Source organism: Myotis yumanensis, unplaced genomic scaffold (assembly GCF_028538775.1).
Source record: "Myotis yumanensis isolate MYYU_CA2020_CCGP unplaced genomic scaffold, mMyoYum1.0.hap1 SCAF_4, whole genome shotgun sequence".
In the NCBI taxonomy this organism is placed as follows: domain Eukaryota; kingdom Metazoa; phylum Chordata; class Mammalia; order Chiroptera; family Vespertilionidae; genus Myotis; species Myotis yumanensis.
The window spans coordinates 32,150,226-32,164,248 of NW_027223755.1; the positions used below are offsets into that span (position 1 = coordinate 32,150,226).

Sequence of the window (14,023 nt, forward strand, 5' to 3'; positions counted from 1 at the left end):
CCTTAGAATCTTTGAATTTATGTTGTCAATGGCTCTATTTTGATTTTTTTATTTCGATGATTTTTTGTGTGTGTGTAGATTGTGATATATAATGAGGTTTATTTTGTTTTACGTTTATTAACAAATAAACATACTTAAGAATAGAATAATGTAATGAATCTCCACGTATCCATTACTAAGCTTAAACAATTAGCATTCTACTTTCTTATATGAATTGAACTGTAGGTATTTAGAAAATAATATGATATCTGTAGTGATATAATTTAAATGAAACTAATTTAAAAAGTCTATTCATATTTTCTTGTATATTATACTTTTAACTTACAGTTTATTCTAATACTATGTTTTTTTTAATTTACAGAATATTTTCACAAATCACGATTTGGATGTTAATGTAAGGTGGCTTGCTGTGCTGTATTTTAAAAATGGAATTGATCGTTACTGGAGACGTGTAGCACCTCAGTAAGTTTCATCACTCTCCCCCTCTCAGTGCAGTAATCCTTTTCAAATTCAGGGAAGTATTGGAGTATATCTGTTAATCTTCATTCTTTTTTTTTTTTTTAACACTACGGTGTCGGGTGAATTTCCCGCCAAAATATAAGATGGCGCGGGCAATTATTTAGGTTTCCCGCGCAAAATCAGAGTTAGTTTAAAATGCCTATATCTTTTGAAGTATGGGTTCGATTGAAATGAAATTTTCGGTTTCTTGTGTAAAAAATGAAAATTTATTCAATCACAGACATTTTTTTATCTATTCAGTACATAAATAATTCGATATATATAAACTAAATACGAAAAACCCAAAAAATACTTATTACCTAAAAATATACACATATTTTTAAAGTTTAAAATAAAATTTTCATAATAAATCAAAACAAATAGAAATTAATAGTTTTTTAGCGTATGATATTTTTCAAAACACGCCCCTTTATGTAGAGGTATATTGCAAAATTTGCACATGTAGCGTGTCTCACTGCGCAATTTATGAACGGAACATACACAACACCTTCTCAAAATGTTTTTCTTTTTTCCACTTCCGACAATTGTCTGTAACGTATGCTTTCTCATGTCCATCGATAGCCTGCATGGTGGATCAGATGTAGGTGGTTTAGCCCGCATTCCAGAAGTAGACGGTACTGGTTGAAGGTCTGGAACAATGTCCATGTCCTCTGGAATATCATCCGTCAACCAGTGGATAGCTGTTTGTTTCAAAAACATTTTAAAACCCATTTTTCTTTGCCTCACTGATTTGTAAACTGCATAAGAATTAAATAATGCGCAATTTATCATATACATTGCCAACCTTTTTGTCCATTTGACCGTCCTCCGCAATATCGAATAATATGAAAGGTATTGGTCGGCCCGGTCAACACCTTTCATATGTTTATTGTAGTCAATGAGTGCATTCGGTTTGACAATTTTCTTTTTTGATGTTCTGTCAATATTCTGACTTTCTTCCATCTCCGCAGAATGAATCGAAGAAATCAGGTATACAGGCTTTTTTGATTGCCACACTTGTAACAATATATCATTTTTCCTTATAAATTTTGTTTCACCTTTTTTCAAAGAAATTGTTTGAAAATCTTTAGGTATACCTCGATTTTTCCGGATTGTTCCACATATTCTGAATTTGTTTTTCATAAGTGCTTCACAATTTGCGACGCTATTATAATAATTGTCCATATATATATGGTACCACGAATCAGTGTATGGAGACACTACTGTTTGTATCGTTTCCAATAATCGCTTTCCTTCACCGCAATAAATTTCCATGTTACAGATATATCCTGTATCACTTTCGCACAACAAACGAACCAATATTCCATATTTAACGATCTTGCCAGCATTATATACCCTAAAGAATAATCTTCCCCTCCAAGGTACGATCCCTTCATCTAGTGATAATTGCTGATGAGGTTTGTAAATATTTATAAATTTAGGCACAAAATAATCTAGTACTGGTCTCACTTTGCAAAGTCTATCTGATTCATTTACGATATCCGCATTATTATTGAAGTGCCAAGCTTTCCATATCTGTCGGAACCTGTCTCTCGTCATCGTTTTACCAAAATATGGCGTCTCCGTCCATGGCTCCGTGGTCCAATAGTCATCTCTTCTATCTTTGCGCACCTGTCCCATGAGAACAATTAACCCTAAAAACTTCTTCATCTCTTGAGGGGTTATATCTTTCCACTTTAGGCTTTTTTTTGAAAGTTTGAAATTATTCCTATTTTGATTATAATACCTGTTTGACTCCTCTACAAGAAATTCAAAAAAATCATCTCCGATAAATAATTTCACGGCATCTTCTATATTATTTATAACAGCATCTGTGTTTAATCCTTGATGCCCTAAAAAATCTTCTAAGACCGGTGGATTATCAACATGCGACCATTCTTCTCTCCCGCCTTCTATATCTGACTCTGAGTCAGAGCTGGAGCTCGAAATTCTTCGTCGCCTCAATGTCCTGGGACGCACCATTACTTCATCATCACTAGAATCTTCATCACTTGTACTCGCATTTTCAAGATCGCTATCACAAGAATAATTGGACAACTTGTCTGCACAAAACTCATCATCACTATAGTCTGAATGCTGCGACATTCTAGGTTAAAGCAAATAAAAATAATACTAACTGAAAATAGCGGTACTCCGATAGATATCTGATATAAAAAAATAATTATTATGCGAACACTTTGCGGAACGATTTTATTTTATTTGGTTAAAAAATTCTATATGAATGTCTTTATCACAATATATTTAAATATTTAAACACGTAATAATATTCACAAAACTCAAAACTAAAGACGTCCGGACACAAGAAGTATTTCTCAATAACTATTCTCTTTGCATGGTGAGATATCCAGGGATATCGGTTATAAAATGAGAAAACAATACATTGGTACCCTAACGGTATTGTACTCGACCAGCGCCATAAAGTGTTCTCTACTTACAAGGGATTTTTATGATACCTATTACCCCAATGGGTATGAAACGGTTCGCATACGCAGGTAGGTATCTTTGTGAACGGCAAACAAACAAATATTTGGTAATACGCAGTTACAATCGGCCCGAGTTTACACGTTTCCCGCACTCCACCGCAAATCTATATGAACCGAGTTAAGACGGCTCCCGTGGAGTACGCGCAATTCACGCGAGCTGACTTAACTCGTTTCCCGCACTCCAAGTGTTAATATATTTTATTTATTTTTTTACAGAGAAGAAGGGAGAGGGAATAGAGAGTTAGAAACATTGATGAGAGAGAAACATTGATCAGCTGCCTCCTGCACACCCCCTACTGGGGATGTGCCCGCAACCAAGGTACATGCCCTTGACCAGAATCGAACCTGGGACCCTTCAGTCCGCAGGCCGACACTCTATCCACTGAGCCAAACCGGTTAGGGCTAATCTTCATTCTTTATGTAAAAGAATAAGTTTGTGCTTACTTCAGCCGCCCACGTATTACAATTGGAACAATGCTGAGCAGATTAGCATGGTCCCTATGTTAGGATGACTTGCAAATTTGTGAAGTGTTTTTTTTTTTTAATACTTAAATGAAAAATAAATGTATTACTTATTAAAGAAGAAAAGTATTCTACATAGTTAATTACAAATCAGTATCCATATTATTGCTTTTTCCCATGACTTTTTTTTATTATGGGCAGGTGTATGCATGGCTTTCTTGTTGGCCTGCTTTCGAGGATCTCACATTTGATGAGCACAGAACAAAGGCCGAGTTGAATAATTCATGTTGGGAAAAAAATGTTTGTTTGTGTTTTATTTTTAAAGAATTTGAGGTTAGGATTTTGAAAAAAAGTCATTGAGAAGGAAATCCCAGGTCAATTCTGAGCCAACTAGATGTTAATTCCAGTTTCTTTTGCATAATTTCCTTTGCAGTGGGAATGGGATAGTATACATTTGTAATCTCATCAGATTCAGTTGTAATTGTTCTGTAGGTGGTTAAATTAACATATGTCTCTTAATAATTAATACATGTTATATAATTGATGGACAGGAAATGCAGACATGACTCTGGAATTTATTTGATAGAAAATAGTGAACCTTGCTGAAGAAGTAACATAGCCTTTGTTTTCCAGTAGATGGCACCATAGCTCTTATATTTATAAGGCCTTAAAAAAAACTTGTCTATTTCAAAGTGCTTATAAAATATGCCCTTGAATAATATTGGAAGCAACTAGAATTTTTTAAGGCTGCACTTAAGATATTGTAGTTTAAATCAAACTTATTTTAAAATAAATTCATAATTTTGAGAGACAGTATTTAGTGATAAGAAACTGTATTTTTGGTTTGTTGGAAAGAGTGCAGCAGCACAAATTTTTCTACTGCTGTGTTCAGTTATATTTTAGATGATTCCTAAAATTGATTTTATACTGGTTATATGAAGAATATGGTTATAATGAGTATAAGTAGTCATTTAAAATGACTGTAAGGGAGAGTAAATTATGATTACATATTTCAGATTGTACTTTCACTTAAAGAATTAGAAACTGGAATTTACTTTAAATTTTACAAATTAATAGTGTTATTGTATGGTATTAAGAAGTTAAATCCCAAGCTATCTCTTCTGGTATATATTAAGATATAAGCTTTAGGAAAGAATCCTTGTGTATTTTTAGCTTCCAGTTGTCGTCTGCAATACTTGGTGTTCCTTGGCTTGAAGGTGCATCACTCTGATGTCTGCCTCCATCGTCACATAGACTTCTCACATGTCTCCTCTGTGTCTTTGTCCAAATTTCCTCTCCTTATAGAGGGCACCAGTTCTTGGATTAGGGCCACCCTAAGCCAGTATAACCTTATTTTAGCTTGATTACACATCTGTAAAACCACAGTTTCCAAATAAGGTCACAATCAGGTTCTTGAAGTTAGCACTTAAAGATGTCTTTTTTGGGGGACACAGTTCATCTTAACAGATGCTTTATAACTTGTTTTTAATTCTCTACAACTTTTATGGCTGGTTTTATTGGGACGATTCATCTGCCAGAATGGAAAACCTTAAAATGAGGGATTTAAGATTTAAATAAACAATACATTCATATAGTTAGAAAAGTAAAATGCATACCATCTTATACAGTGAATATTCTCCATCCCTGTCCTTTTGCTATCTAGTGTAGTCAGAATATTGGTATTGTGTGTATACTTTCCAGATATGTACAATGAGAGATTTTTAAACTAGTTGATTTCTAATAAGTCTTCCATCCCAAGCATTCTTTGATACCTGATCCTTTTCTCTAGAGAACAACTGCAATCAGATTTTAAGAAGAAGTCAATGGAAAACTAATTTTACTTACAGGTTTTTTGGTTCTTTTTTAGCCAACCATTAATATTTTTTTTTTAAATATATTTTATTGACTTTTCACAGAGAGGAAGGGAGAGAGATAGAGAGTTAGAAACATCGATGAGAGAGAAACATCGATCAGCCGCCTCCTGCACATCCCCCACTGGGAATGTGCCCACAACCCAGGCACATGCCCTTGACCGGAATCGAACCTGTCCCCCTTCAGTCCGCAGGCCGACGCTCTATCCACCGAGCCAAACCGGTTTTGGCAACCATTAATATTTTTGTCTGTAACTATTTTTACATCAAAAGCAAACATCAAAATATCACATTCATTATGCTAAGAGAAATATGCTAGTCAAAGAAAGACAAGTACCACTTGCATATTTCGCTCATGTACAGTCTAATGAACAAACAGAACTAACAAGCAAAATAGAGACATACTCATAGAATGCAGGCTGACAGCTTGGGTAGGGGCTGGGGGCTCATATGGGTTAAGCAAAAAAGGGAAAAAAAGGAACAATTTATGGATAGAAACAACAGTGTGGTGATTGGGAGGAGGGAGGTAGAGTAAAAGGGGAATAAAGTGATGAAAAAAATAAAATAAAGAAAAATTACATTCATTACTGTGGATTTGTCTATATTATATGGCTTACTGTTTTGTACTTCTTATTTATTCAATTTTGAAGAAATTTTATGCTTTTGAATTACTTGATGTGCCAACGTACAATGGAAATAATTTTATTTATTTACCAAAACAATCAGGGACACCTTGTTTAAAAAGCTTTTTATTTTTAAAATTCACAGTAGTGCTTACCTGCATTTATTGTTAGGTAGCATTCTCTTGCATAATAAATACATCTTTTTTTTCAGTGCTCTCTCAGAGGAGGAGAAATCTACATTGCGTGCAGGGCTAATCACCAACTTCAATGAACCAATAAATCAGGTTAGTGAGAAAATGAATGCTAATTATTCTTTCCCTTTCCTTAGTTTTTGCTTCTTTTTCAAACTAATTTTGTTACTGGGCATTAAAAATAAAATCTATTACATAATGTCCATTTGTGATGTTTATATACATTTCTCTGTTGATTTTTGAATTTTGAGATCCAGTTCTAGCTGTTAAGAATTTTGGCTAGATTTGGCAATTAATTATTTAAAACTCAGAAGTCGTTTTAAGACATACTTGTATGCATTTTAAACTTCCTCAGTTTTTTTTTTAGCTAACATGGAAAGCAAATGTCTCTGTATTGTAGTCTTACTGCATGGAATTTAATTTAATGATTTAGATGAACCCTTCTGTTTGTATACTATAGGATGATTTCACGATTTTGTCTATTTCATCCATCACATTTTCAGTTCTTACTATGTGAGGGGAGGGATAGATAGTAAACTATACAGTTTTTTTCTTTTATAGTGGGATTTTTCTTCTAAGAATAAAGTAAGTTTTGCTTATGGATACAAAGCACACTGTATTTGGTCATGTATTCAATGCAATTTTATCTCAACGTATTATTGCTTTTATAGATCCTTAAGGAGATGAGGGAAGATGGAGAGGAATGGAGTAGCTCTTACTGGGTCAGGAGGTGATTAGGAAGAGTTTGGGTGATCTAGAAAGTCATTGGTTAGATGTTCTGTCAGTCAGAATTTGATTAACACTGATCTGAACAAATATCATTATTTAAATACCTAATATTTGATGTTCATTTCTATTCTTAGGTCAGTGGTTCTCAAACTTTGTAATCTAGAATTTCCTTACACTGCCAAAATAAAACCCTAAAGGATTAGGGTTAATATTTACTGTATTAGAAACTAAAACTGAAAATTAAAAAAAATGTATAAAATAAAAATAATAAAAATCATTACTTTTAATGTAAATAGAAATTTAAAAGATGAACAATAGCTGTTTCTCAAAGCAATAGATAAATTGATGAGAAGAGTTGCATTGTTCTGTACTTTTCCATATCTCTCTGGTGTCTGGCTATTTGAAAGATGTCCAGCCTACCGGTGTTGCTCAGTGGTTGAGCATCAACCTATGAACCAGGAGGTCACGGTTCGATTCTTACTCAGGGCACATGCCCGGGTTGTAAGCTCAATCCCCAATTGGGGGCAGCCGATCAATGAGTCTCATCATTGTTTCTCCCTTTCCCTTCCTCTCTGAAATCAATAAAAACATATTTTTAAAAAAGATGTCTACACTTTCATATCTGCTTCTTTATTTACTCTGTTGCAGTATATTATTTTGGTAGAAGTTATATGAAGGAAATATGTTATTGGGAAAGGGAGGAACTCACAGACCCTGGAAGGATTTTAAATCACCCACCCCCCACCCTGAAATCCATAGACCACACTTTGAGAACTACTGTCTTAAGCAGTTGTTTTGTGAAAATTTTATTCATTTTGGTCAAATGTATAATAACCAAAAAGGTAACTTTGAAATATGAATGCATTTCTTATCCATTGCTTTTATTACATGTTTATTTCTTTTTTTTTTTTTTTAATTTTATTTTCTTGTTTAAAGTATTACAAATAGTAGTACATATTTCTCCTTTTTTCCCCATACATATGTTTATTTCTGATGATTAATTTCCCCCTCCAGATCGCAACTCAGATTGCAGTACTCATTGCTAAAGTTGCTCGATTGGACTGTCCCAGACAGTGGCCTGAACTGATTCCCATTCTTATAGAATCTGTGAAAGTCCAAGATGATCTTCGACAGCATAGAGCTTTACTTACCTTCTATCATGTCACCAAGACTCTGGCCTCTAAACGTCTGGCTGCTGATAGAAAACTGTTTTCTGATGTAAGTGATTTAACTTAATTACATTATGAAAACCATGCTACTTATATAAAACTATTCATAATTTTACCTAAATATTTTATTGAAAGGTTATGAATTTTCTCCAAAAGGTTCAGAATAATAGGTAATAGCTGAAAGATTGTAAGCTGAATAGTGATTGACCATAAGACCACTTCACTGCCAGTGAGGGGAATTGGTTGGTAGAGAACAGTCTGAAGGCAAAGCGACTGGTTTGAGGCTATTGGGATAGTTCAGATGAGATGATAAAGCTCTTAAATGAAGCAGTGGTAAAGGGAACATATAGACCTGAAATTTAGGAAGTTAAAATTGACATGCCTGGGTAATGGATGGGCAGATGTAGGAAGGAGCCTGACATAACTGAGGGGCAGTAGTCCTTTATTGCATGTTTTAGCGCCATTTGTTGAAAAGACTCCTTTCTTCGTTCATTTGCTTTGGTGCTTTTGTATTTGTCTTGAACTACCAAAACAGCGATTTTCCTGTTGTTCAACCTGACTTTTTGGACTGTACCATATAACACTGGTGAGTCTCAACAGTATTCTTGCTTTTTTTTGGAATCCTCATTTTGAGGATAGTGCTTGGGAATCTGGATTTGGCTTCCCAGGTGATTCTTATATACACTTAAGTTTAAGTCAGAACCACATTAGTTCCTTTTTATTTATTTATTATTAGTATTCTTTTATTGATTTTTTTCAGAGAGAAAGGGAGAGGGAGAAGGAGAGAGAGAGATTAGAAAAATCTAGAGAGAAACATCGAACAGCTGCCTCCTGCACGTCCCCGTTGGGGATCAAGTCCGCAACCTGGCATGTGCCCTGAAGAGGAATTGAACAGGTGACCTCTTGGTTCATGGGTCCATGGTCAAGTGAGCCACACTGGCCATGCTGCCCTCTTTATTTTTAACCTAGTGGGTTTAAATAGTCAATCTTATGTTTACTGAGGATGCTGAGTGTAAGAGCAGTTCTTTTAGTTAAAGGTTGCTTTTGAAATCCTTGTCACTTTTGCTTGATATCTAACTGGGGCTAAAGAAATGGACAAGGAAAGGAAAATTTATCCTTTCAAGTCTTTCTATGAATTTCTTGTTGGTTTTCCTCACTTTTATCCCTTCCGTTTGTTTTTTCCCCCCAGGTGAAATACATCTTTCTTTAATCCTATGGTTTTATTGTTATCAAAATATGTAGGACCTTGATATTTCAAATATATATGGAATATAGACAAACATAAAATATTTTTGGAAGAAATTACTCTTGACTGCACCTTTCACTTTTTAGGAGACAGCATCTTCCTTTGTCTGATTCAGAAGAGTATTGGTTATCTCAAGTTCATTTTGTGCAGGGTTAATTCTTCTTCTTATGTCTTCTTGCCTTTCTTTTGCAGTCAATTCTTCCCGTTAAGTTTTATAAATTTGTGACAAACCATTAAAAAGTTTTCTTCCTCTTTAAGTAATCTGGTGTGCCTTGATCCAAAAATAATGGATCCAAACTTCAGTTTTCCAAGTTCTCTTTGACAGACATCAGCTTCATTATATTTATTCAGTTCTTAAGTCGGAAGTCCTAAAATCAAGATGTCATGATGGCTGTGTTCCTTCTGTCACCTCCAAGGGGTGAATCTGTTTCCTTGCCTTTCTAGCTTCTAGAAACCACCTGCATTCATTCCTTGGCTTGTGGCCCCTTCCATCAAATTACATCACTTCAGCCTCTATTCTCATCCTCACATCTACGTTTGTGCACTTGTTTTTATATTGGAAGTTTTCCATATAAAAGTCAAATATCTAGAATATTCTGTTTTATAGTTATTCTTTTCTACCCTTCTATGGAAGTCTTAATTTTTAGTTTGGCTTTCTCAAGTTGTATGCCCCAAATGTGTTGCTTTAGTTTTCAGGTATAATTTATATTTAGCCTAAGCAATCTCTACAGATTTTATCTAATCAGGGACCTTATTCTGGATAGCTTTCTGACTACTTCAGCTTTCTTGCTATGTTTCCTTGTAGTGTGAAGCTCGCTTTTATCCCTTCCGTTTGTTTTTTACCTCCAGGTGAAATACATCTTTCTTTAATCCTTTGATTGTATTGTTATTAAAATATGTAGGACCCTGACAAGCAGTGTGATTTATATGTTCTTGGCTCTAAATGCTCAATATGGAGAGGCTATTTCCTTTCCATATAGAATAAAATATAGGTCTATCCAGCATCTTGTACCTACTTCCAGCACAATATTTGTTACATTGTGCTGAGTTATAATTGTTAACTTACCATTCTGAGATCTATTATACTATGAGTTTTATGAGGGAGGACTGTAGCTTTTATTATTATAACCCTACTCTCAAGCCCAGAAGGATGTACCTAAGTGGTGGTTCTCAGTAATTGTTTGTTAAGTGAATAAACAATAGAGAAGGGATACTTGTTCTTAGATACCAGTTAGATTTCAAAGTCTAATATTGTGTAAAACTTAAAAAAAAGGAGTTTTGGAAGTATATACAAAACTTAATATACCTGGAAAAACATTTCAGCTTAGACAGCGGTTCTCAACCTGTGGGTCGCCACCCTTTGGGGGTCGAACGACCCTTTCACAGGGGTCGCCTAAGACCATCGGAAAACACATATATAATTACATATTGTTTTTGTGATTAATCACTATGCTTTAATTATGTTCAATTTGTAACAATGAAATTGGGGGTCACCACAACATGAGGAACTGTATTAAAAGGTCTCGGCATTTGGAAGGTTGAGAACCACTGGCTTAGAACCTTTCATTTTGGAATGGAGTAGCTGAACCTGGAAACATGGAACATAGTGTAGATTAGGAGGGCAGTCTTGTCTGATGCCTTGGGGTACAAGATGTGTAGTTTAATTGAAGGTAGTATATATGGGAAAATATTATAAAAAGCAATTTTGCTAGTTAATAAAGTAGCCTCTAATATTTTGGTAATCTGAAATACAGGAAAACTTTTCTTTAAATAAATGTTTAGCCTGTCTGGTGTGGCTCAGTGGTTGAGTACCCATGAACCAGGAGGTCACGGTTCGATTTCCAGTCAGGGCACATGTCTGGGTTGTGGGCACGATTCCAAGGATGGGGCTAACAGGAGGCCCCCGATCAATGATTCTCTCATCATTGATGTTTCTGTCTCCCTCTCCCTTACTCTCTCTGAAATCAATAAAAACATATTAAAAAATGTTTACTGTAATGCCAAGATAGTTTTCATCTACTGTACTGAATTAGTTTTTCACACATAGACAAAAAAGTAAGCTAGTTGCTATTGCAAAGTAGTGCACTTTGTACTTAAAACTGCTACCTGCTGCTCAGTGTGTCCCAACAGTTTTTATATCCTGATTTCCTTCCATGTTAAATTAAGTTCTTTTCAGGGGTGACAAATTACAAAATCAGCAGTTGAGAGAAAATTGTTTTGCAGTAACAAAATTGAGGTTGATTTGACACAAAAAGGAATTCATTTTCTATAAAATTTCATACAAACCTGAATCTAAAAAAGTTGACATTAAGTACAATTAAAGTGACAATCCAAAGTCTATGAAAGCAAGGAAATTTAAGGTACAAATAGTAATTTTAATGTAATTATGAATGTATTAATCAAATAATATCTAGACATGTGTAACCCACAAAGGTATATCCTGTGGTAAATAAAGTAATCCAAACCTAAAAAAAGATTAAAGATCTTTTGAGAGCATTATATTTCACTTGTTTTTAGAGATATGGGTTAACAATTATGAGAAGCTCTATTTTCCAGTGAAGAATGTTTCTTTGTACTGAGCAGCTCTGGAATTTTGAGCAAGGCACTTAAACTTTGATTCTTTAAAATTTCCTTTCAGTTCTAAAGTTGTATGACTCCATGAATTTATAATCTTTATTACTCTAGATTAACCTATATAAGCACCATTAAAGTTTTGAGATGGAAATCTTATAGCATAATGTCAATATAGATGTTTGCATTTTTAATCTGTTTTTTCCTAGAAGACCTTTGTACATTTAGTTTTATTACTTCTGGTTTTATGTTTTCTTGGCATAGAGCTAAGTTCTTGACCTACTTATCTTATTAGATATTTTTTTCTTAGATTCTTTGCTATGCAATTTTTAAAACATGTTTTTATTGATTTTTATTTATTCCTATGTGCCCTGACTGGGAATCAAACCAGCAACCTCTGTTTTTATGTAGTATGCTAATAATAACTAGTCATATACACTTTCATCTGATTTTTATTTAAATAAAATGGCCATGTAGGCTCAGCTAGATTGGTCTTCGACCTTGTGGGAAAAAACTGAAGATACCACTGGAAGTTGGTTCTGCTTCAACCTGGGAGGCAGAGGCTAACTGCTTCTCAGTCTGAGACTTGGGCTTTAAATAGCAGTATATGTTAGAAAAGCAGCCTGACACACAGTGTGGTTTGTATGTTCCTGGCTCTAAATGCTCAAAAGCAATATGGGTAAAACTGGCAGGACACAGATATTTGACTCCTTTGTATTTCTTAGTATATTGACTTATCTGATGTACTCAGTGACAGTCCATAAATCAGTGTTTTAAACCTATAAGCAGAAGATAAAAAGTATAAGTAGAATATATCAGACTACATTGTAGGCATTAGGCTTAGTATTGTTTCAAGAAACTAATATTTTAGGGTGTGTGTGTGTGTGTGTGTGTGTGTGTGTGTGTATGTTCATAGCAGCCAAGTAAACTATTTATTACTATGCATTTTGGCTTTAAAAGTTTGAAACTTTGTGATAAATGACTCTTGACTATTTCAAATCTCATTGAAAATGTGTGCTCAATTTAAAAACTGAAATGTATTACTGTGTAGGTCTAATTGATTACTGACTTCTATAATGTGAACAAATTTGTTGATATTTCTTTGCAGTTAGCTTCTGGAATTTATAATTTTGCCTGCTCTCTGTGGAATCACCACACAGACACATTCCTTCATCATGTTTCTTCTGGCAATGAAGCTGCAGCTCTAAATTCACTAGAACGAACTCTACTGTCATTGAAAGGTGCTGTTAAACTTGATATGTTCATTTTTGAAATGACATACCTCAGGATAGTCACCAAATAGTTCTTCTGGATGGATTTTTCTATTGCTAGTCTCACCAAGAGAATAAGAGTTAATTTTCCCCCTAGAGACAAGGGATTATTTTTAGTTTGTCTTTCTTTTATGAGAATAACTCTTCCTACTCTAATTGATGAAAGTGTGCAATAGTTTTATGTTTTGGGGTTTTTGTTGTTTTTCCTCACCTGAGGAAAGAAAGAGGGGGAGAGAGAATCAGCGATGTGAGAGAGAAACATCAATTGGTTGCCTCCTGAATGTGCCTGACCTGGGCCAGGGATTGAACCTGCAACCCAGGTACGTGTCCTTGACTGGGAGTAGAACCTGCGACCCTTTGGTGTGCAGTCCAACATTTTCACCACCTAGCCACACCAGCCAGAACTACAATAGTGTTATATTATATTTACATTACTGTCATCTCTTGATTCAGAATACATTCTTTTCAAATATTTCTTTCTTTTGCTTCTACTTTACATTTCTCATGTATGTAGTGTTAAGGGCTGCTACCCATATTGTCATGCTACCTCTCCTGTCCACAAGGCTTAGTTCAGCTCTATTTCTCAGCTCTTTTGCCCGAGAATTCAGGGTCCATCTTTTTTATTTGTACCTCAGGCTCACTTAGATTTTAGATGGTATCTGATGGGGTATCATCTTGGGTTGTGTTTTCGTATGCTGGGCATTCTCTCTTTTTTTAATCCTCACTCGAGGATGTTTTCATTGATTTTTTTAGAGGGAGAGAAACATCAGTGTGAGACAGAAACATCGATTGGTTGCCTCCGCTATGTGCCCTGATCAGGAACCAAACTCGAAACCTTTTGGTGTAGGGCAGTGGTTCGCAACCTTCCTAATGCCGCGACCCTTTAAT

The 14,023-nt window shown here is 34.8% G+C and overlaps 1 protein-coding gene and 1 non-coding gene across 5 annotated transcripts in view; both read left to right on the plus strand.

The window, feature by feature from the left end:
* The window catches only part of IPO11 (importin 11), a 128,516-nt gene that overhangs the window by 15,063 nt on the left and 99,430 nt on the right, over positions 1–14,023 (plus strand). For all 4 annotated transcript variants that reach the window (XR_011471166.1, XM_070412044.1, XM_070412046.1 and 1 more), the window contains exons 3-6: positions 362–462; positions 6,170–6,242; positions 7,893–8,096; positions 12,973–13,105. Coding sequence is in view for 3 of the 4 variants with exons in the window: in XM_070412044.1 (XP_070268145.1) it covers positions 362–462; positions 6,170–6,242; positions 7,893–8,096; positions 12,973–13,105 (511 nt within the window). In the remaining variant the exon portion in view is untranslated. The remainder of the gene's footprint in view (positions 1–361; positions 463–6,169; positions 6,243–7,892; positions 8,097–12,972; positions 13,106–14,023) is intronic.
* On the plus strand, positions 3,439–3,545 carry LOC139009610 (U6 spliceosomal RNA). Its single transcript, XR_011471343.1, has one exon. It is a non-coding gene; the product is annotated as a U6 spliceosomal RNA (small nuclear RNA).